The following is a 24,421-nucleotide window of genomic DNA, read 5'->3' as shown; positions in this document are numbered from 1 at the left end:
TAGGCATTTTGAAACCGTTCAGAGAACACTCCTAGTAATAACACTCATTGGGTTCTTTGCCAGGGAACATTTAAATACATTATCATTGGCAAATGCTGTTTTCTATGCTTGATTTCACATAATATTTGTGTGTGTTGTTGCGCTCATTGCAGTCAGAAAATATATTTTGGCCGATCGAAACCCTTGCAGGTTATGTTGCTTTCTCTCCCCAAGTCGTACGAGAAAATAATGGAAAACTGACCCAAGATCAGTACTGTACATTGGCAACTTCAAGCCAATCTAGTGCAGAGCGCGTTCCAGTTCGTCAGCAGCACAATCGGCTGCAGGGGACGTTACTTTCTGCGTTCGGTTTATAGAATAATATTAAATACATCTAAGAAACGCATTTCCAGGCAGTTTGAATGTATATTATTATTCTGTGCAGAATATGTGTATGTTGACCTACAACACAAACGCGCATTATGACTTCAACCAAGGCAACTTGGAACGTCCCCGATCCTCCCATGCGATCATCCTCTTTCCCGGTAAGTGAAGTATGCAATGAAACAATGTGGTTGTAATCGCTAGAATGTAATGGAGATTGATTTATAGCTTTTTACGAAATTTCTTAACCCACTATGCATTTTTCACTGATCTGTCAATGTTTTCAATGAAAATCTTAGCTATAGGCCTACTCAGTTTCAACTAGCTAGCGAGCTAGGCGACCGTCTATGGAGTTTCACGTGGGCGCAGGGTTTTGTTCTGGGCAACATCTACACACCTGATTAGACTAGCTTGAGTGGTTAATTACTTTAATCCACGTGTCAAACTCCTACCATGGGAGGTCCAAGTGTCTGCAGGTTTTTGTTCCACCCGTGATTGATAAATGAAGTTCACAAATTACTAAGGAACTCCCTTCACCTGGTTAAGTTGTCTAGATGTTAATTGAAATGAAAAACCAAAAACCCGCAGACACTCGGCCTTCTGTGGAATGAGTTTGACACCCCTGCCTAATAGAGCTGGGTTCAGTTTGTCCTGCCCTGTTCAACTTGTCTTTGCAAAGCCTTTCTAAAGACAGTTTTAGATCTTGTGGAGCAAACAATTCCAAACAATGGATGAATTGGGACAACAAGGCAGCACTGCTCCCATCCACAGTGAATGTGTATCTATCCAATGATCATATTGTAGTTTTTGTGATGTAATCCACTAACAAATTAAGTACATTGTCATGTAGTCAGTAGTGTAAGTGAGTGGTTGCGTGCATACGTTTGATAATGAGGGGTGCCGAAAGCAAACAGAGGGGTGCCGAAAGCAAACAAACAAAATGGCCACAACCAAAATCTAACAGTGTGGGTGGAGAGTCTCCTCAATGAATGGGGAAGAGGTGTATTTATCCCGGGACACACCCGAGCCCAGGTGTGTCCCATTTCCCATTTCGCTGACGACCCTCCCGGCGCCGCCCACCGATATCCTATTAAGGAAAACAAGAGCAAAGAGAAAGAATTCCAGACAGAGTGGGAGGGTCGTCACCACCTCTCCCATAAAACTGGGAACCAACAAGGACCCCGGAACACCATACCAATCACACAAACAAAATAGTGTCCTGCATCCTAATAGAAGCATTCCATCCATGATGCGTTGATGTTCGTTTTATGGTCCATGTTCTTATTAGTTAAAAGAAAATACATTGGTCACTTCATAGTTGTTTTTGTACCTTTTATATGTTAAAACACATTGTGTCACGTTTTACAGCCAGCAACATTATACAATTCAGCCGGGCCAAATCTGTAAACTTGTAGGCAATGTGCATGCATTCGCGAACTTCTTCATCTTGGCAAATGTATTATTTATAATGTGTAGATCTAACATCTAGATATGAAATAACCATTGAAAACATTAACTTTTAAAGTTGTCTTATTCTAGTATCCATGCTTAAAGTGCAATTTGTCTAGCCCCATATGCATACAATTACGCAAGAGTAAAATAAACATTTAAAAAATAAACAAACAGATGCTTCTATGCTTCTTTTATTTTTCATTGAGGGGTGAAACACATGTCTCCTCTGTCAGGTATAGAGGACTGACTCTAGTGGTACTGCCTGCCCAGAGCGGACACCACCACGGACAAGAACTTCTGGAAGGATGCCTGATACTCGGGGGTGAAGGCGGTGCCCATCTTCGCAGCGATGACGATGGTCAGACAGTCAGACAACAGCTGTAAAAGAGATCAAACCAAAGCAGAAGAGAGATGTTTAGAATGTATTTGGGGGTAGCTTGATCGAGTGGTGTAATGACATAATATGCTTTACTTTGCACGCGCAAAAAAAAGTGTTCTTCAATATTATTTTGTATCTTACCTTGAAGTTGTCTGGATCCACGCGCAGTTTCTCGGAGTGCAGAATGCTCAGCTCCGCGTATGTGTTCTTTATGTCGTCCATGTTCTTCAGAGCTCTTTCCAGACCGCGCAGCACCGTGGTGCCGTGCTTAGCGATCAGAGGGTTGTTCATGATGGCCTCTGCGTTGTACAGGTTGCCGAAGGCCCCGAAGTACCTCTGGGTCCAGGGGTAAACGATCAGACACCTGAGGGGAGCGGAGAGAACAGTGTGAGGCTGAACAACAACATAACATGACGAAGAAGATGGAGATTTAGGGGACTAACACTCCAAATTAAAGTCAAGTTAAGTTTATTGTCTTACCTTGACAGGCACTTTGGGCCAACGTCGTCATAGTCTAGCTTGGAGAAGATGTCGGAGATGGCTGCGCGCTCTTCATCTGTCCACACAACCATGTTTGCTCGTGATGATTTAGCTTAGGTTCTGGTGAGAATCAGAATTATGAACAAATTCGGAAAAAATCTTTATTATCATGGTATTTTTGCACACCGCCCCCAAGACGAAAACGTGAATGTGATTGGTTGGAGATAAGACATTGTTGAACATTGGGCCCTCCTTTATGACTATAGGCCTACTATCAAGCGGTTTTCCGTGAAACTGCAAATAAAAAACATTTCTGGAACAAAAAAATAGATCATGAGGGTAACCTGCAAAATATTGGAGATTTACATATGCAGTAGCCTATTTAGTAATACAGGCCTACTCTCCATTAGTCTGTTTTGCCATCATTTTGAGATTTTTAATAATTGTCATTGCATTTGAATGAGTTCGCATTGATAATCATTAATAAGTCACGATGTCTCTCATGATTGCAAAAAAATAATGTATGACATTGGCATGGCATTGGTTTCATTGCAACCCTGCTTCCTGATTTGCAACTTGTTTCATAGTTGAAATAACAAGGGCATGGGCTATAATTAAGTCGCTCTGGATAAAAACGTCTGCTAAATGACTAAAATGTAAACATTTTAATGAAATGAAAAGCGTTACAAATAAAATGTTTGTTACAATCCAAAAATCGGGACCAAGTTTTCCCATCTTCTGACGTGTTATCTGCAACAAACACGCATCTGTGTAATCTCCTACAGCAAGACCCTCCACCCATTAGTGACTCCACATTAAGCTCGTTTAGGGTGGAGTGGGGTAAATTGAGCCATTTTTCATAATCAGCGTCACTCCATCAAGGGAAATATAGTTTAATTTCTAACAAAGATATCTACGTATTTTTCAGCATGTTGTGTATCCCTAGAAATAATCAGCATTCATGTAAACATTACAGTTTTTAAAACATAGCTTGTCTAAAAAAAGTGGTTTATTGGCATAATTTACCCCGGGTATGGGACAGGATTGATAAAGCAACCTTCACATTTCTGTACTGAATGAAATGTTACCAATACCTTTAAAAAAATCTTTATTTCCCAAAGACAATCAACATATTTTTTTGTTGTTTTTGTCTTTGAATAATTTTAAGCAGATTTTAACACAGGCTTAACACCTAACAAACATCTTGTACTTAAAACAAAAAAAAAAACATTTAATATGTATTGCATTATGCCTGGGAAGAAAACACTTACATTTGCTTAGCTAGCCATTGGCTCAACCTTTGGCTCAACTTACCCCATGGCCATTGACTCAACTTACCCCATGGCCATTGACTCAACATACCCCATGGCCATTGACTCAACATACCCCATGGCCATTGACTCAACTTACCCCATGGCCATTGACTCAACTTACCCCATGGCCATTGACTCAACATACCCCATGGCCATTGACTCAACATACCCCATGGCCATTGACTCAACTTACCCCATGGCTATTGACTCAACTTACCCCAAGGCAAACATTTCAATGATATAGGGTCCCCTGTGGCTCAATTGGTTGAGCATGGTGCTTGCAACACCAGGGTTGTGGGTTTGATTCCCATGGGGGACAAGTACAGATAGAAAGTATGGAAATATATACACTGACTTCTGTAACTCTCTCTGAATAACAGTGTCTATTAAAATGTTTAGTAGCCCACACAGATACAATGATGCACTATCATTCTAGGTTTAGGACCTCATATTGAAGCTTATAGAAACCCCAATTGATGTATAGAACAATCTTTACATTTTCTACTTTGGTTTCGATTCAAGCATCATGAAACCTCTAACACAATAAATTAATTGGACTTGTGCGAAAATCATTTTTTGGACCTAACATGCTTACCACTTTTTCGATGTGGTTTCTTCCTTCAAATCCAATCTAATTTCATTTGTCACATGCGCCGAATGCAACATCTGTAGACTTTACCATGAAATGCTTACTTTACAAGCCCTTATGTCCTCGACAATTCAGTTCAATAAATATAGTTAATAAAACATGTGCTAAATATACTGACTTAAAAAATGTAATTAAAAGTAAGACAATAAAAGAACAATAACGAGTCTATATACAAGGACTACCGGTACCGAGTCAATGTGCAGGGTACATGTAGGTAGGGGTAAAGTGACTGTGCGTAGATAATAAACAGCGAGTTGCAGCAGGGTGTCAATGTAAATAGTATGGGTGACCATTTGATTAATTGTTCAGCAGTCTTATGGCTTGGGGGTAGAAGCTGTTAAAGAGCCTTTTGGACCTAGACTTGGCGCTCTGGTACCGCTTGCCAGTCTATGACTTGGGTGACTGGAGTCTTTGACCATTTTTTGGGCCTTCCTCTGACACCGCCTGGTATATAGGTCCTGGATGGCAGGAAGCTTGGCCCCAGTGATGTACAGGGCTGGACGTATTACTCTCTGTAGCGCCTTACTGTCGGATGCCAAGCAGTTGCCATACCAGGCGGTGATGCAACCGGTCAGGATGCTCTCTATGGTGCCGCTGTAGAATGTTCTGAGGATCTGGGGACCCATGCCAAATATTTTCAGTCTCCTGAGGGGGAAACGGTATTGTCGTGCCCTCCACGACTGCCTTGGTGTGTTTGGACCATGATAGTTTGTTGGTGATGTGTACACCAAGGAACTTGAAACTCTATGTGAATGGGGGCCATCCTTTTCATGTAGTCCACGATCAGCTCCTTTGTCTTGCTCACCTTGATGGAGAGGTTGTTGTCCTGGCACCACACCACACTCAGGCTCCATGAAATGATGACCTCTTCATAAATACCCTGTATGTGGTTAAATTATTAACAAACGTCATTCGTGCCATGATAAACATGCGTGCATGTTAATTTACCCCCTAAATTGATGACATTAAATCAATTTATGTCCTATCAAAATTTTAATCAAATTTAAATCAATATCAAATCATTGGTTAATCAAAATATTTGTTGGAGCCACAAAATTATAACAAATGTATTTATACCTTAATATACTTACTATTGCAGGATAATCAAAACGTCACTCTACCAATGATAGCCAACTTTAAAAATCCTACTTTAAGCACAGTGCCAATTGCTCTCTGCCAGGCGTTAACCCTGAGGTTAAAGCCTACATTTTCACCTCTTTCCCAAATATCCATACGCAATAGCCTATTTATTCATATACTTTTCATTACTTTCGCCATCATGTTGGGGTTGTGAATAATGTAATATGTTGAATTGCATTTGAATGATTTTGCGTTGCTAATCTGGTATACTGATCTAGTCAAGGGCATGGGCTGTACTTTCAGATCAATTTGATGCCATCGTTTGAGATTTATTGAAAAATGTACAAACAAACCTTTAGTTACAATACAATCCTTAAATTGGGACCAAGTTTCCCATCCTCTAACGTGTCAGTAGTGACAGACTTGTTTAGTAAAAACCTAATTGAAAAACATTTTTAACACACTTTATATTTAATTGTGGCTTCAACAAATGATATCCATCAGTTGCCAATTAGAAATGTATGGTCCACCGCAGACGGTTTAGTTTATATCAGTTCTGTCACTACTGTTCGACAGAACAACAGTTAATACAGCTGAACAAGTAACGATTTTCTCCACATTTTAGTGTTAATGACACAAGATAACTCATTAGGGGTTTTGTCATGTTTTATTACAAAATAAAAGCACACTAATAAAATACCTTATGTATAATAAGTTAATTCCCTTAGTAGTAGTAGCTAGCTGGCAGCCTGACTAAAAACATAGCAAGCTATAGCTAGCCTTTTTTTAGCTTCCCACATCTCCATGTCAAATCAAATCAAATCAAATGTATTTGTCACATACACATGGTTAGCAGATGTTAATGCGAGTGTAGCGAAATGCTTGTGCTTCTAGTTCCGACAATGTAGTAATAACCAACGAGTAATCTAGCTAACAATTCCAAAACTACTACCTTATACACACAAGTGTAAAGGGATAAAGAATATGTACATAAATATATATGAATGAGTGATGGTACAGAACGGCATAGGCAAGATGCAGTAGATGGTATCGAGGACAGTATATACATATACATATGAGATGAGTAATGTAGGGTATGTAAACATTATATTAATTAGCATTGTTTAAAGTGGCTAGTGATATATTTTACATCAATTTCCATCAATTCCCATTATTAAAGTGGCAGGAGTTGAAATAATCAGCCTGCAAATATGATTCTACTTGCCTGCGTAACCTAAAACATTATCCCAGTTTGATATACTGCTTGTGTATTCATTTCCATATCAGCTAAACATAGAACGTCATGGAGAACAAAGCACATGGCTAGCTAGTTGACTACAGCAGGTTCTACTATTTCACTATAGCCTATAATCACTAGTTATTACTTCTAAACAATATACCTTTTTGGGTGGATTCTTGGGTTTTGTTGTTGCCTTCTCATTTGTTGACAAAATCAAAAGAAGAGTCTTGTCTTGCTAGCTAGTTGGCTAAACACTGCAAGCTAGCCTTTAAGCTTCTGACATTTTCACATTAAAAAATCAGATTTATTATTAAATAATATGCCCTGGCAAATATTCTTATATTTGCCAGTGTAACCTACAACATCATCCTCGCTTGGTTTATTGTTAGAACAGTCCCTCAGATTATATTTGGTTATCAATGCAAAATAGGCTGCTTATTTAATGCCAAGCTAAACCAAGACAGCAATTTGGAAGTTGAATTGATTTTGTGAAGTTGATTAGCTTCCCACATACCATGTGAAATAATCAGATGTATAATTAAATAATATGCCCTGGCAAATATTGCTATACTTACGGGTGTAACCTACAAAAACCTATCCCAGTTTGTTATGCTGCGTCAATGTATTGCTCCTCCCATATTCGCTAAAAATAGAATGTCATCAAGTTTTGGTCGTGGAGAGAAAGCAGTAAATTGCAAAAGTATTCAGACCACTTACATTTCTTCACATTTTATTGTGTTACGAAGTCGTTGCGTAAGTATTCAGCTCCTTTGTTTAGGCAAGCCTAAATTAGTTTAGGAGTGCAATTTGGCTTAACAAATCACATAGTATAATTGCATGGACTCACTCAGTGTGAAATATAGGGGTTGACATGATTTTTGAATGACTAACCCTTCCTCTGTCACCCATACATAACATTTGCAAGGTCCCCCAGTCAAGTATTGAATTTCAAGCACAGATTCAACTACAAAGACCAGGGATTCAGAGACCAGCTTCAGGTAGCCTAGTGGGATGGCAGGTTGATGGATCGAATCCCCGAGCTGACAAGGTAAAAATCTGCCGTTCTGCCCCTGAACAAGGCAGTTAACCCACTGTTCCCCGGCAGGCCGTCACTGCAAATAAGAATTAGTTCTTAATTGACTTGTCTAGTTACATTTTTTATGTAAAAAAATAAGGGCAGTGATGGGTAACAATAACAAATCAGACATTGAATATCTAATTTAGCATGGTCAAGTTAATAATTATGCTGTTGATTATATATTAAACCACCCAGTCACATCAAAGATACAGTTGACCTTCTGAACTGAGCTGCAGGACAGGAATATAACTTCTCAGGGATGTTACCATGAGGTCATTGGTGATTTTAAAACAGCTACAGAGTTCAATGTCTGTGATGGTAGAACACTAGGGATGGATCAACAACATTGTAGTGACTCCACAATAATGACCTAAATGACAGAGCGAAAAGAAGAATACACATTTACAGAATACAAATATTCCACAACGTGCATCTTGTATGCAACAAGACAGTAAAGTAATAAGCAAAGCAAAGGAATACACGTTTTGGCCTTAATGCAAAGCCTTATGTTTGGGGCAAATCCAACAAAACACATCACTGAGTAACTGCCTCCTTATTTTCAAACATGGTGGTGGCTGCATCATGGAATGTATGGTATGCTTGACATCGGCAAATACTGGGGAATTTATCAGTATAAAAATATATGGGATTTGCACAGGCAAAAGCCCAGAGGAAAACCTGTTTCAGTCTGCTTTCCACCAGAGACTGGGAAAGGAATTTACCTTTCAGCAGGACAATAACCCAAAACACAAGGCCAAATTGGAGTTGTTAACTAAGACAGTGCATTTTCCCGAGTGGCCAAGTTACAGTTTTAATTTAAATCTGCTTGAAAATATATGGATTTGATTTAAATCTGCTTGAAAATCTATGGCAAGACTTGAAAATCGCTGTCTAGTCATGATCCTCAACATCTTGACAGAGCTTGAATAATTTTGAAAAGAATAATGGGTAAATATTGCACAATCCAGGTATGGAAAGCTCTTATAGACTTACCCAAGATAACTCACTGCTGTAATCAATGTCAAAAGTGTTTATAACATGTATTGACTCAGGGAGCTGAATACTTATGCTATGACTACATTTTCGTTATGTCATTTTAATCATTTTTTATATGTCGTTTTTTTTATTCCACTTCGACATTATTTTGTGTAGATTGTTGACAAAAAATATATAAATGAAATCAAGTTTAACCCAACTTTGTAACACAATAAAATGTGAAAAAAATCCAAGGGGTCTGAATACCTCTGCAAGGCACTGTATTTCGCAACTGTTTTTACCAGTAACCTGGAATCACTAATTACTACTTCTAAACAAAATACATTTTGGAAGGGATTCTAATAAGGCTACAATGTTGTTTGGTTTATTGTTTGAACATTCGCTGAGATTATATTTGCTTATCAATGCAAAATAGGCTACTGTGATGCATAGCGTATAGATCAGATCAAGGAACAAAGCAAGTTTCATTGTCTGCACAGCACTGTCCCCACCGCTACGGAAGGTAAGATACTGTGCGTTACAATTTTCATGTGACACGGGAAAAGTCGAATTTAGGACCGCACTACAAGGAGCAGAACATTTTGCAACGAAAAACGGCATTGCGACACTGCGCTATACGCTCTGTCGCTCCGTTTGCGTATTCTTTGTAGATGTCTTTATCTGCAACAAAAAAACACGCATCTGTGTTATCTCCAACAGTAAGACCTCCACCCATTATTGACTCCAAATGAAGCTAAAAAAGGAGAACTCTCGAACTTCTTTCTTGCCATGATAAACATGCCTACGTGTTCATTTTTTAAACTGATAGAACATTAATTTAATAAATGTGGCAATAATCTAAATTTAAATCAGTGATGAATAAAACATTTGCCAAAAGGAGACACAAATGATAACATTGTTATTTATAGCTTCAGATGATATATGTTTACATACGTGATGGCCTCACATAGGCCCGATTGCCTCACGTAGGCCTAGTTGCGCTATAATATATTGGCACCCTTGCACGATTCACTGTTTATTTTCAAGTAAGTTGACGTTGAAAAAACTTTTGGTGTTCACGCATGTATTTGTTTGATTTACAACAGCACAGGACAACAACAAAAAATACTGAGATTGAGATTTTCACTTCAAATTGTACCTGGGGCATTGAGTGCCCATGCGCAACAATGATGTCAATAATGACTCGTTTAGTAAAAACCTAATTAAAATACATTTTTTACAACACTTTATACTTAATTTTGCCTTCAACAAATTATATCCATCTTTTGTCAATTATAAATGTATGGTCCACCGCAGACGGTTTAATTGATATCAAATCAGTATTGTTGGCAACTCTGTGACTACTGAACGACAGAACATAATACAGCTGAACAAGTAACGATTTCCTCCACATTGTAGTGTTAATCACACAAGATAACTCATGAGGGGTTTTGTCATGTTTTATTACAAAATAAAATCACACGAATAAAATATGTATACTAAGTTAATGAAACAGCAACATTTGGTTTCTATTAATCTCCTTATCTGTGTTTCTCTGCCAGGAGGGCTGCAAAGACCGAGAGGTACTTGTCCATGGCTGCGTGCGCGACAGGATTGAACTCATCACCCATGCGAGCCGCCAAAGTCACGAAAATACAGTGACAAAGAAGCTGTGCGAAAAATAAACAAAACACAAAAGAACAAATAACAAACGGCATGATGTAGGCCTGTGATTGAGCTATAAGAAGAAGAAGGAGCTATGGGCTGCATATTAACATTTTGGCTCAACATGTGAAAACAGTTATCTTCACTTTTTTTGTAAGGGAAGTACTGAAATTGTATGTATGTTGGTTTTAAGGTAAGTGGTATGCTGGTCAGCTAAAATAGTGTGCAAATGTTGAATCAATAACAATATGATTACATTTGACATGATCAATTAGTCCTGAAGTTTTCAATATACCAGAATGTGAACTCACAACCTCTGGATTTGGGGTACCTGAACTTTCTACTGCATCAATAAGTCTGAAGCATTCTCAGAAGTCCCCTAACCATTCATGGCCTATAATAGATCTCTCCACTGAGCAACAGAGTGCCATCTGACTGCTATTTTAGTTATCAGTTAATCTGACTATTCTCTCATCAATGCTTTAATTAACTTATTTAATCAATTTGAGGGTTTTCTGTATAGTTGTCTAATGTTGGTGGGGCATTTTATTCTGTTTTAATGATACTCCTGAATCACTACTATACAAAGCTGAGATGTACTTTTAAGTCCAAAGTGTAGGAATACAGGTGAATTTATGGTGGAGTAGCAGGAAAATCGGAATGCTGTGAACCAAGAGTTCAAGAGTTCAAATCCCAGATGAGGACATGTTGAATAATAATTACTGTAGAAATGAACATACACAAAGTAATCATGGGTGTCAAATATGTAAATTGAATATCTAATATCTGTTGGAACAGTACATCAAAAAGAAATAGGGGAGCCACCTTGAAGTTGCAGGGGTCTATTCTCAGTTGGTAGGCTTGCGGTGCAAGGGTGACCATCATGGAGCTGATGTCTTTGTTCTTGCAATAGCAGAGTGTTCCAATCTTCTTCCCGCGGGACCGGGGTCTGATGTCCAGATGGATTAAGTATTTTTTTATTTCACCTTTATTTAACCAGGTAGGCTAGTTGAGAACAAGTTCTCATTTACAACTGCGACCTGGCCAAGATAAAGCAAAGCAGTTCGACACATACAACAACACAGAGTTACACAAGGAGTAAACAAACATACAGTCAATAATACAGTAGAAAAACAAGTCTATATGTGTGCAAATGAGGTGAGATTAGGGAGGTAAGGCAATAAATAGGCCATGGTGGCAAAGTAAATACAATATAGCAATTAAACACTGGAATGGTAGATGTGCAGTAGATGAATGTGCAAAGTAGAATGTACAGCTATGTACAGGTGCAGTGATCTGTGAGCTGCTCTGACAGCTGATGCTTAAAGCTAGTGAGGGAGATAAGTGTCTCCAGTATCAGTGATTTTTGTAGTTCGTTCCAGTCATTTGCAGCAGAGAACTGGAAGGAGAGGTGGCCAAAGGAGGAATTGGCATTGGGGGTGACCTGTTGTAAGTATGTCTTTGTCCCGGGAAACGTCGTCATCATCCTGTGATACAGTGATAAAGGAAAGGTCTGGATTTGGGCGTCATATCATACTAGGGTTGCAAGATATGGGCAAATAATCGAATTCTGATTAAATATTGCTATTACGATTTTACTATTTACTATTTAGATCAAAACGCTTGGGTGAGCTGTTGGAATAATAGAAAATAACATCAGTATTCTGATTCTATGGTTGGTGTTGTTTGGCATAAGAACTGGCATAAGAACTAATAAAAGGTACAGTAGAAGTTGTTGTTACAGTGTTGATCAGAGTTTTCACAAGGGACCCTTACATTTAAACATTACGTAACTGCCTTTATAATTGCCATAATGTCATAATTGCAATTTTGATTTTTTTAAAGTCAATGAATTGTACAGCCCTACTGACAACAGGTCCAAGAGAGACCTCTGATGTCAGCTTCATTCCCACCAAGTTTGGGTAAATAGACCATGAAACCATTGGAATTGCAAAATTATTGGAATAGGTTAACCATACAGTTGAAGTCTGAAGTTAACATACACTTAGGTTGGAGTCATTAAAACTAGTTTTTCAACCACTCCACAAATTTCTTTTTAACAAACTATAGTTTTGGCAAGTCATTTAGGACATCTACTTTGTGCATGACCCAAGTAATTTTTCCAAGAATTGTTTACAGACAGATTATTTCACTTATAAAACACTGTATCACAATTCCAGTGGGTCAGAAGTTTACATACACTAGGTTGACTGTGCCTTTAAACAGCTTGGAAAATTCCAGAAAAAGTTGTGATGGCTTTATAAGCTTCTGATAGGCCAATTGACATCATTTGAGTCAATTGGAGGTGTACCTGTGGATGTATTTCAAGGCCTACCTTCAAACCCAGTGCCTCTTTGCTTGACATCATGGGAAAATCAAAAGAAATCAGCCAAGACCTCATAAAAAAAATTGTAGACCTCCACAAGTCTGGTTCATCTGTGGGAGCAATAACCAAATGCCTGAAGGTACCACGTTTATCTGTACAAACAATAGTACGCAAGTATAACGCCATGGGACCACACAGCCGCGCCATGGGACCACGCGTTCTGTCTCCTGGAGATTAACACACTTTGGTGCGAAAAGTGCAAATCAACCCCAGAACAACAGCAAAGGACCTTGTGAAGATGCTGGAGGAAACGGGTACAAAAGTATCTATATTCACAGTAAAAAGAGTCCTATAATAAAAAAGCCAGGCTACAGTTTGCAACTGCACATGGGGACAAAGATCAGACTTTTTGGAGAAATGTCCTCTGGTCTAATGAAACAAAAATAGAACTGTTTGGCCATAATGACCATCGTTATGTTTGGAGGAAAAAGGGGGAGGCTTGCAAGCCGAAAAAAACACCATCCTAACCGTGAAGCACGTGTTGTGGGGGTGCTTTGCTGCAGGAGGGACTGGTGCCCTTCACAAAATAGATGGCATCATGAGGTAGGAAAAATTATGTGGATATATTGAAGATCTATCTCAAGACATCAGTCAGGAAGTTAAAGCTTGCTCGCAAATGAGTCTTCCAAATGGACAATGACCCCAAGCATACCTCCAAAGTTGTGGCAAAATGGCTTAAGGACAACAAAGTCAAGGTATTGGAGAGTCCATCACAAAGCCCTGACCTCAATCCTGTAGAACATTTGTGGGCAGAACTGAAAAAGCGTGTGCGAGCAAAGAGGCCTTACAAACCTGACTCAGTTACACCAGCTCTGTCAGGAGGAATGGGCCAAAATTCACCCAACTTATTGTGGGAAGCTTGTGGAAGGCTACCCGAAACGTTTTCCCCAAGTTAAACAATTGAAAGGCAATGCTACCAATTACTAATTGAGTGTATGTAAACTTCTGACCCACTGGGAATGTGTTGAAAGAAATAAAAGCTGAAATAAATCATTCTCTCAAATATTATTCTGACATTTCACATTCTTAAAATTAAGTGTGGATCCTAACTGACCTAAAACATGGATTTTTGTTACTAGGATTAAATGTCAGGAATTGTGAAAAACTGAGTTTAAATGTATTTGGCTAAGGTCAAATCAAATGTATTTGTCACATACACATTGTTAGCAGATGTTAATGCCAGTGTAGCGAAATGCTTGTGCTTCTAGTTCCGACAATGCAGTAATATCCAATGAGTAATCTAACCTAACAATTTCACAACAACTAACTTATACACACAAGTGTAAAGGAATGAATACGAATATGTACATAAAAAAATATATGAATGAGTGATGGTATAAAACGGCATAGGCAAGATGCGGTAGATGGTATAGAGGACAGTATATACATATGAGATGAGTAATGTTGGGTATGTAAACATATGAAAGTGGCATTGTTTAAAGTGGCTAGGGATACATTCATTACATCAAGATGGCAAGATGCAGTAGATGGTATAGAGTACAGTGTCATGACTGTCCTGATCAGGTCAGGTTACAGGAGACCACAACCCTACAGATTATCTCTCAACCCCAACAGAGGAGGAGAGATCTAGGGGTCTGAAGATGTGGGGGTTTTATGACCCCTCACGCCCCTGGTAAATCTCAGGCCACAGACAACATCTCTTTGTCCTGTTACTATGGAGAACCAACCTCAGAACATTAAACATGAACTAAAGGGACTTTGGAACAATGGTTTCCGTCAGCCACAATGGTGGTCATGACGATAGATGGAATATGAAAATGTATGTCATTTTTGTTTTGTTATTAAAGGTTAATAGATGACGTTATTAGGAAAACATTGTAACTGTAAGAGTTCTCCTAGGATATTCTTGGTGTTTATACATTGTAGGTTGTGTGGAAAATGTCCAAATCAAAGAAAATGTTTTGGTAAAGATGAAATGTGAAGTTAGTTGTCTAAAATTGGATTTGAGTAAAATCTAGACCTTGCCACTTAACTTAGTACGCCCAGAGAATTGCCCTAAAGGCAGTTACGCCCACTTCTGACCCGAGGGTATAAGACATGTGAGTGAAGAATTAACATATCAGACTAAGTGACCCAAGCTGCAGCCGAGGTCTAAAAAGTAAAAAAAAAAAAAAAAACTCAACCCAAGGTTGAAGACAAAGAAATCTTGGTGTGGTACGAACTCATTGGTGAGACCCGGGTCCGTGCAGATTCCCAGATTATGCGATGTTCAGAATGAGACTGTAGAGGAAACTGATTAATTAGCGACGGTTGTAAAATCGATATTCTGATATTCTTTGAGTTAATTTGGGAAATAGAAACTCAATAAAACTAATTTTCCCTTGGTGCCCCAGGTTAATGAGTTAATAATTGCTTGATTCAGTTAATCACGCAATTAGAAACTTTTAATAATTCGATGAGCAACAGTCGTCACATTAACTAATACAACGTCACGACAACAGTATATACATATGAGATGAGTAATTTAGGGTATAGACATTATATGAAGTGGCATTGTTTAAAGTGGCTAGTGATACATGATTGTACATGCTTGATTCCATCAATTTTTCCATTATTAAAGTGTCTGGAGTTGTGTCAGTATGTTGGCAACAGCCACTCAATGTTAGTGATGGCTGTTTAACAGTCTGATGGCCTTGAGATAGAAGCTGTTTTTCAGTCTCTCGGTCCCTGCTTTGATGCACCTGTACTGACCTTGCCTTCTGGATGATAGTGGGGTGAACAGGCAGTGGCTCGGGTGGTTGTTGTCCTTGATGATCTTTTTGGCCTTCCTGTGACATCGGGTGGTGTAGGTGTCCTGCAGGGCCGGTAGTTTGCCCCCGGTGATGCATTGTGCAGACCTCACTACCCTCTGGAGAGCCTTGCTGTTATGGGCTGAGCAGTTGCCGTACCAGGCGGTGATACAGCCCGACAGGATGCTCTCGGATGTGCATCTGTAAAAGTTTGGAGTGTTTTTGGTGACAAGCCAAATTTATTCAGCCTCCTGAGGTTGAGGTGGCGCTGCTGCACCTTCTTCACCATGCTGTCTGTGTGGGTGGACCATTTCAGTTTGTCCGTGATATGTACGCCGAGGAACTTAAAACTTTCTACCCTCTCCACTACTGTCCCGTCAATGTGGATAGGGGGTGCTCCCTCTGCTGTTTCCTGAAGTCCATGATAATTTCCTTTTGTTTTGTTGACGTTGAGTGTGAGGTTATTTCCCTGACAGCACACTCCGAGGGCCCTCACCTCCTCCCTGTAGGTCGTCTCGTCGTTGTTGGTAATCAAGCCTACCACTGTAGTGTCGTCTGCAAACTTGATGATTGAGTTGGAGGCATGCATGGCCACACAGTCATGGGTGAACAGGGAGTACAGGAGAGGGCTGAGAACGCACCCTTGTGGGGCCCCAGTGTTAAGGATCAGCGGGGTGGAGATGTTGTTACCTACCCTCACCACCTGGGGGCGGCCCGTTAGGAAGTCCAGGACCCAGTTGCACAGGGCGGAGTCGAGACCCAGGGTCTCGAGCTTGATGACAAGTTTGGAGGGTACTATGGTGTTAAATGCTGAGCTGTAGTCGATGAACAGCATTCTCACATAGGTATTCATCTTGTCCAGATGTGTTTGGGCAGTGTGCAGTGTGATTGCGATTGCGATTGCGTCGTCTGTGGACCTACAGTGCATTGCGAAAGTATTCGGCCCCCTTGAACTTTGCGACCTTTTGCCACATTTCAGGCTTCAAACATAAAGATATAATACTGTATCATGAAGTGGAACGACATTTATTGGATATTTCAAACTTTTTTAATAAATCAAAAACTGAAAAATTGGGCGTGCAAAATTATTCAGCCCCCTTAAGTTAATACTTTGTAGCGCCACCTTTTGCTGCGATTACAGCTGTAAGTCGCTTGGGGTATGGCTCTATCAGTTTTGCACATCGAGAGACTGACATTTTTTCCCATTCCTCCTTGCAAAACAGCTCGAGCTCAGTGAGGTTGGATGGAGAGCATTTGTGAACAGCAGTTTTCAGTTCTTTCCACAGATTCTCGATTGGATTCAGGTCTGGACTTTGACTTGGCCATTCTAACACCTGGATATGTTTATTTTTGAACCATTCCGTTGTAGATTTTGCTTTATGTTTTGGATCATTGTCTTGTTGGAAGACAAATCTCCGTCCCAGTCTCAGGTCTTTTGCAGACTCCATCAGGTTTTCTTCCAGAATGGTTCTGTATTTGGCTCCATCCATCTTCCCATCAATTTTAACCATCTTCCCTGTCCCTGCTGAAGAAAAGCAGGCCCAAACCATGATGCTGCCACCACCATGTTTGACAGTGGGGATGGTGTGTTCAGCTGTGTTGCTTTTACGCCAAACATAACGTTTTGCATTGTTGCCAAAAAGTTCAATTTTGGTTTCATCTGACCAGAGCACCTTCTTCCACATGTTTGGTGTGTCTCCCAGGTGGCTTGTGGAAAACTTTAAACAACACTTTTTATGGATATCTTTAAGAAATGGCTTTCTTCTTGCCACTCTTCCATAAAGGCCAGATTTGTGCAATATACGACTGATTGTTGTCCTATGGACAGAGTCTCCCACCTCAGCTGTAGATCTCTGCAGTTCATCCAGAGTGATCATGGGCCTCTTGGCTGCATCTCTGATTAGTCTTCTCCTTGTATGAGCTGAAAGTTTAGAGGGACGGCCAGGTCTTGGTAGATTTGCAGTGGTCTGATACTTCTTCCATTTCAATATTGTCGCTTGCACAGTGCTCCTTGGGATGTTTAAAGCTTGGGAAATCTTTTTGTATCCAAATCCGGCTTTAAACTTCTTCACAACAGTATCTCGGACCTGCCTGGTGTGTTCCTTGTTCTTCATGATGCTCTCTGCGCTTTTAACGGACCTCTGAGACTATCACAGTGCAGGTGCATTTATACGGAGACTTGATTACACACAGGTGGATTGTATTTATCATCATTAGTCATTTAGGTCAACATTGGATCATTCAGAGATCCTCAATGAACTTCTGGAGAGAGTTTGCTGCACTGAAAGTAAAGGGGCTGAATAATTTTGCACGCCCAATTTTTCAGTTTTGGATTTGTTAAAAAAGTTATGAAATATCCAATAAATGTCGTTCCACTTCATGATTGTGTCCCACTTGTTGTTGATTCTTCACAAAAAAATACAGTTTTATATCTTTATGTTTGAAGCCTGAAATGTGGCAAAAGGTCGCAAAGTTCAAGGGGGCCGAATACTTTCGCAAGGCACTGTATTTGGGCGTCAGGTAGGGTGGAGGTGATATGGTCCTTGACTAGTCTCTCAAAGCACTTCATGATGACGGAAGTGAGTGCTACGGGACGGGAGTCATTTAGCTCAGTTACCTTAACTTTCTTGGGAACAGGAACAATGGTGGCCCTCTTGAAGCATGTGGGAACAGCAGACTGGGATAAGGTGTAAGTAAACTTCCGACTTCAACTGTAGATAAATGTATGGAAAGATGCACAGTACAGGTCTGCGTAAAATGCACAGAATACAGTGGTTTGGGTGAATGTGTGAAATTGCAGTCGGTGTGTCACAAAGTAGCCCTTGATAATGACTCTCAGTTCCATCACATAAAAGTTATTGATGAAGGCGTCTTCTTTAGGTAGGCTACGTAGGAGTTTTGAACATTGGTCTGAACATTAACATGCATCACTTGCAGTACGATTTTGGAAGCATAAGGACCTTATCTTTCTCATCCGTAAACACATTTAGGCATGGTGTTCTTTACTGTAGACATGATGTTCTTTACTGTAGACATGGTGTTCTTTACTGTAGACATTATGTTCTTTACTGTAGGCATGGTGTTCTTTACTGTAGGCATGGTGTTCTTTACTGTAGACATGGTGTTCTTTACTGTAGACATGGTGTTCTTTACTGTAGACATGATGTTCTTTACTGTAGGCATGGTGTGCTTTACTGTAGGCATGGTGTTCTTTACTGTAGGCATGGTGTTCTTTACTGTAGACATGATGTTCTTTACTGTAGGCATGGTGTTCTTTACTGTAGACATGGTGTTCTTTACTGTAGGCATGGTGTTCTTTACTGTAGGCATGGTGTTCTTTACTGTAGACATGGTGTTCTTTACTGTAGATATGATGTTCTTTACTGTAGGCATGGTGTTCTTTACTGTAGACATGGTGTTCTTTACTGTAGACATGATGTTCTTTACTGTAGACATGGTGTTCTTTACTGTAGACATGATGTTCTTTACTGTAGGCATGGTGTTCTTTACTGTAGACATGATGTTCTTTACTGTAGGCATGGTGTTATTTACTGTAGGCATGGTGTTCTTTACTGTAGACATGATGTTCTTTACTGTAGACATGATGTTCTTTACTGTAGGCATGGTGTTCTTTACTGTAGACATGGTGTTCTTTACTGTAGGCATGGTGTTCTTTACTGTAGACATGATGTTCTTTACTGTAGACATGATGTTCCTTACTGTAGGCATGGTGTTCTTTACTGTAGGCATGGTGTTCTTTACTGTAGGCATGGTGTTCTTTACTGTAGACATGATGTTATTTACTGTAGACATGGTGTTCTTTACTGTAGACATGATGTTCTTTACTGTAGGCATGGTGCTCTTTACTGTAGACATGATGTTCTTTACTGTAGGCATGGTGTTCTTTACTGTAGGCATGATGTTATTTACTGTAGGCATGGTGTTCTTTACTGTAGGCATGGTGTTCTTTACTGTAGGCATGATGTTCTTTACTGTAGGCATGGTGTTCTTTACTGTAGACATGGTGTTCTTTACTGTAGACATGATGTTCTTTACTGTAGACATGATGTTCTTTACAGTAGGCATGGTGTTCTTTACTGTAGGCATGATGTTCTTTACTGTAGACATGGTGTTCTTTACTGTAGACATGATGTTCTTTACTGTAGGCATGGTGTTCTTTACTGTAGACATGGTGTTCTTTACCGTAGACATGATGTTCTTTACTGTAGGCATGGTGTTCTTTACTGTAGGCATGGTGTTCTTTACTGTAGGCATGATGTTCTTTACTGTAGGCATGGTGTTCTTTACTGTAGGCATGGTGTTCTTTACTGTAGACATGATGTTCTTTACTGTAGGCATGGTGTTCTTTACTGTAGGCATGATGTTCTTTACTGTAGGCATGGTGTTCTTTTGGGTGGAAAGATATATTGGGTTTTTGCCAGACATATCGTTTTGCGCTCAGGCCAAAAAGTTATATTTTGGTCTCATCTGACCAAAAAGAAAAATAGAGATTATATTTGAAAATGTTGAATATTGTTTTGTAAAATGTATCTGTAATAGAAGGTTAATCAAAATTAGCGTTACTGTGCCTGGTTCTCCCTTTCCTGCAACTTTTCCACTATATTTCAGTAGTAGTTAAGTGGGGTGGTCAGGAATTCAGGACAATATTTCAAATATGCAATATAAACAAAGTGTGTGAGTAGTAGTCTGTCTGACATATGTTGGAAGACGTGTGAGTAGTAGTTATGTCTATCTGACATATGTTGGAAGACGTGTGAGTAGTAGTTATGTCTGTCTGACATGTTGGAAGACGTGTGAGTAGTAGTTATGTCTGTCTGACATGTTGGAAGACGTGTGAGTAGTAGTTATGTCTGTCTGACATATGTTGGAAGACGTGTGAGTAGTAGTTATGTCTGTCTGACATGTTGGAAGACGTGTGAGTAGTAGTTATGTCTGTCTGACATATGTTGGAAGACGTGTGAGTAGTGGTTATGTCTATCTGACATATGTTGGAAGACGTGTGAGTAGTAGTTATGTCTGTCTGACATATGTTGGAAGACGTGTGAGTAGTGGTTATGTCTATCTGACATATGTTGGAAGACGTGTGAGTAGTAGTTATGTCTGTCTGACATATGTTGGAAGACGTGTGAGTAGTAGTTATGTCTGTCTGACATGTTGGAGGACATGTGTGAGTAGTGGTTATGTCTATCTGACATGTTGGAAGACGTGTGAGTAGTAGTTATGTCTGTCTGACATATGTTGGAAGACGTGTGAGTAGTGGTTATGTCTATCTGACATGTTGGAAGACGTGTGAGTAGTAGTTATGTCTGTCTGACATATGTTGGAAGACGTGTGAGTAGTAGTTATGTCTGTCTGACATATGTTGGAAGACGTGTGAGTAGTAGTTATGTCTGTCTGACATATGTTGGAGGACATGTGTGAGTAGTAGTTATGTCTGTCTGACATATGTTGGAAGACGTGTGAGTAGTAGTTATGTCTATCTGACATATGTTGGAAGACGTGTGAGTAGTGGTTATGTCTGTCTGACATATGTTGGAGGACATGTGTGAGTAGTAGTTATGTCTGTCTGACATATGTTGGAAGACGTGTGAGTAGTAGTTATGTCTATCTGACATATGTTGGAAGACGTGTGAGTAGTAGTTATGTCTGTCTGACATGTTGGAAGACGTGTGAGTAGTGGTTATGTCTATCTGACATGTTGGAAGACGTGTGAGTAGTAGTTATGTCTGTCTGACATATGTTGGAAGACGTGTGAGTAGTGGTTATGTCTGTCTGACATATGTTGGAAGACGTGTGTGATAAAGGTTTGGGAGAAATAGGATACGAATTTGAATTGTTTTCCAACCCCCTATTGTCACGGCTGTGTGGAGAGACGGACCAAGGCGCAGCGTGCTCTGAGTTCCACATCTTAATTTTTTGTGAAACTTACAAAACAAAAAGGAAACAAACAACAAACCGTAACATAAGAGGTGCAACAGGCACTAACTCAAAACAAGAACCCACAAAAACCAGTGGGAAAATGTCTGCCTAAATATGATCCCCAATCAGAGACAACGATAAACAGCTGCCTCTGATTGGGAACCATACCAGGCCAACATAGATGTAAACACATTAGATAACCCACCCTAGTCACACCCGACCTAACCAAAATAGAGAATAAAAGGCTCTCTATGGTCAGGGCGTGACACCTATTTGCACCACTTCTCTACAATGACCCATTTATGAGCCATACTAGATGCCTCTATATAGGTCTTCAACCCAAGCCAGTTAGCAGTGAAGGTTTGCTCATCACTTGCCCTGCCCATGTTTCTAGTTTCCACAAAATCTTTTAAATATAGCATCTGCATACAAGTCCAATTCAAGGGTCCCAACAAACATAGTACAATAAAACCAGAATCCAACATCTTATAACATTTTGTAGGATCATAGTCTTTATCCTACAGTAGTGTACAGTAGGCAAAACATATGTTATACATATTCATACATATGCATACATATGCGTACAACAGTAGGGTTAGATCTGACATAAATGGAAAAAACAACAACAGAGATACATCTGTGGGTATTTATTGCTTTATATTTACTGTAGAACCACACAATTTTTGTTAAAACCAGATGTGCCTAATTTCCATTTGTCTGTATATGTATGGTTGGAACTCCAGTGGTCATGGCCCAGGTCTGGAAGAGGAGAGGTCAGCCCAGGTTTCTCAGAAAGGGAGGGAGGGGGCTGATAAAGGTCTCCAGCTGCCCCTATCAGCGGCACCAGAATGGGACTCGGGTCAGGGCGGGGCGGGGCCGCGGGGGCAAGGCATAGAAGTAGAAGGTGTAAGTCCCTAACCACAGATCCAGGATAAGATTACCCCTAACTCCAAATTTAACACTACCCATTAGGGAGTTTAAAACATAGCTGACTCTGGACCCATGGTTAGGGCAGTTTCTACATACTGTGTTTTAGAGGCAGAAGAATGATTTACCAGAAAGATGGATCTCTCTTCTAACCTAATTACAGAGCATAGGATGAGCCTGATGAATCAATGATATTATGTTATGTTTCATTTACTCAATATTTACTCAAAATTAAAAGGTAATTACAAAATAATGACATAATCATGACCAGATAACAAAATAATAACTAAATATCCAATGCTGTCAGACAGAATATGTAGATTGTTTGTCATCTGTTTAAATGTTTCCTCAGACTGGAACCACAGTATCTATATCCCTGAACATAGTGACCAAATCGCTTGACAAAAATCCTGCTTTTCCTGTAACATTGAGCAAAGAAATCCTTTACAAGTCACATGAGCAGCTGTTCCTGGTCAAAAGGAGAATTCCATTCTAAGCTAGTTTTTTCTTTAGCGTTGTATTCAGGTCTCCAATGAGTCTTCCATTAAACTAATGCACACTATTGCTCTAACTCCTCCGCACTGGCTGGCTGTCATCATGCCAATCAATGCCCAGCTGAGCCTGGCCCTGTCTGAATTGAATCAGACCCAAAAGCCCACCCACTAACACTCCACTCTCCAGAGTACTTTCCATGCACTGAAAGTCAACCCCAGACTTCATGTCAAACCTAAATTCACAGTGTCTTTTTTATTTCTTTATTTTGGGCCTGGTCATTTATTGTGTTCTGTGAAGTGGATTATGGTGAAATTTATGATATTATGGCACAGCGCCATCTACTGTAAAGAGAGAGGGAGAGAGTAAAGAGAGAGAGAGAGAGAGAGAGAGAGAGTACTAGAGAAAGTGTGAAGAGTGTGTTAGAGAGTGTGTGAGAGTGTGTGTGTGAGAGAAAGAGAGAGACAGAGAGAGACAGAGACAGGGAGAGAGTGAGAGTGAGTGAGAGAGAGAAAGACAGAAAGAAAGCGAGAGCATGTGAGAGAGCTTGCGAGAGAGAGAGAGTGAGAGAGAGAGTGAGAGAGAGAGTAAGACTATTATCTACTTCACTTGCTTTGGCAATGCTTAAATTGAGAAATTGAGAGTTGAGAGACAGAGAGTGAGAGAGATACAAAGAGAGAGAGAGTGAGAGAGAGAGTGTGAGAGCGTGTGAGAGAGAGTGATAGAGAGTATTATCTACTTAACTTGCTTTGGCAATGCTAACATATGTTTCTCATGCCAATAAAGCCCTTAAATTGAGAAATTGAGAATTGAGAGAGTGAGAGAGAGTGAGAGACAGCAACAGAGAGAGATAGGGTGGAAACTGTGCTGCACTTCCTAACCTCCTGCCAAATGTATGTGTCGCGCCCTGATCTCTTTCACCTGTCGCCCATCTCCCCCATTATCCCCTGTGTATTTATACCTGTGTTCTCTATTTGTCTGTTGCCAGTTCATTTTTTCTTCAAATCTACAAGTGTTTTTCCCCTTGCTCTTGTCTTGTCTTTTTACCTTTGTACCTTTTTACCTTTCTGCCTGCCCTGACCCTGAGCCTGCCTGCCGTCCTGTACCTTTGCCTGCCCGTGTTCGATCAAATAAACTTTTGTTACTTCGATACTGTCTGCACCTGGGTCTTACCTTCAAACGTGATAGTATGACTATTTTAGAGACACATATTTCCCTCAGATTACACAGACCTACAAAGAATTCGAAAACA

At 39.9% G+C, this 24,421-nt stretch overlaps 1 protein-coding gene across 1 annotated transcript; it reads right to left on the bottom strand.

Moving 5' to 3' along the window:
* Positions 1-2,064: 2,064 nt before the first annotated feature.
* On the bottom strand, positions 2,065-2,766 carry LOC139381162 (hemoglobin subunit beta-2-like). The gene is made up of 3 exons (XM_071124531.1): positions 2,675-2,766; positions 2,336-2,558; positions 2,065-2,193 (listed from the first exon to the last, which is right to left on the bottom strand). Exons 1-3 carry the CDS (start codon positions 2,764-2,766, stop codon positions 2,065-2,067), a joined length of 444 nt encoding a protein of 147 aa, XP_070980632.1.
* Between the last annotated feature and the right edge of the window lie 21,655 nt (positions 2,767-24,421).

This window comes from Oncorhynchus clarkii, chromosome 23, assembly GCF_045791955.1.
Source record: "Oncorhynchus clarkii lewisi isolate Uvic-CL-2024 chromosome 23, UVic_Ocla_1.0, whole genome shotgun sequence".
Taxonomy (NCBI): Eukaryota; Metazoa; Chordata; class Actinopteri; order Salmoniformes; family Salmonidae; genus Oncorhynchus; species Oncorhynchus clarkii.
The sequence above is the reverse complement of the archived record's forward strand: the minus strand, read 5'-3'. Positions and strand labels throughout refer to the sequence as shown.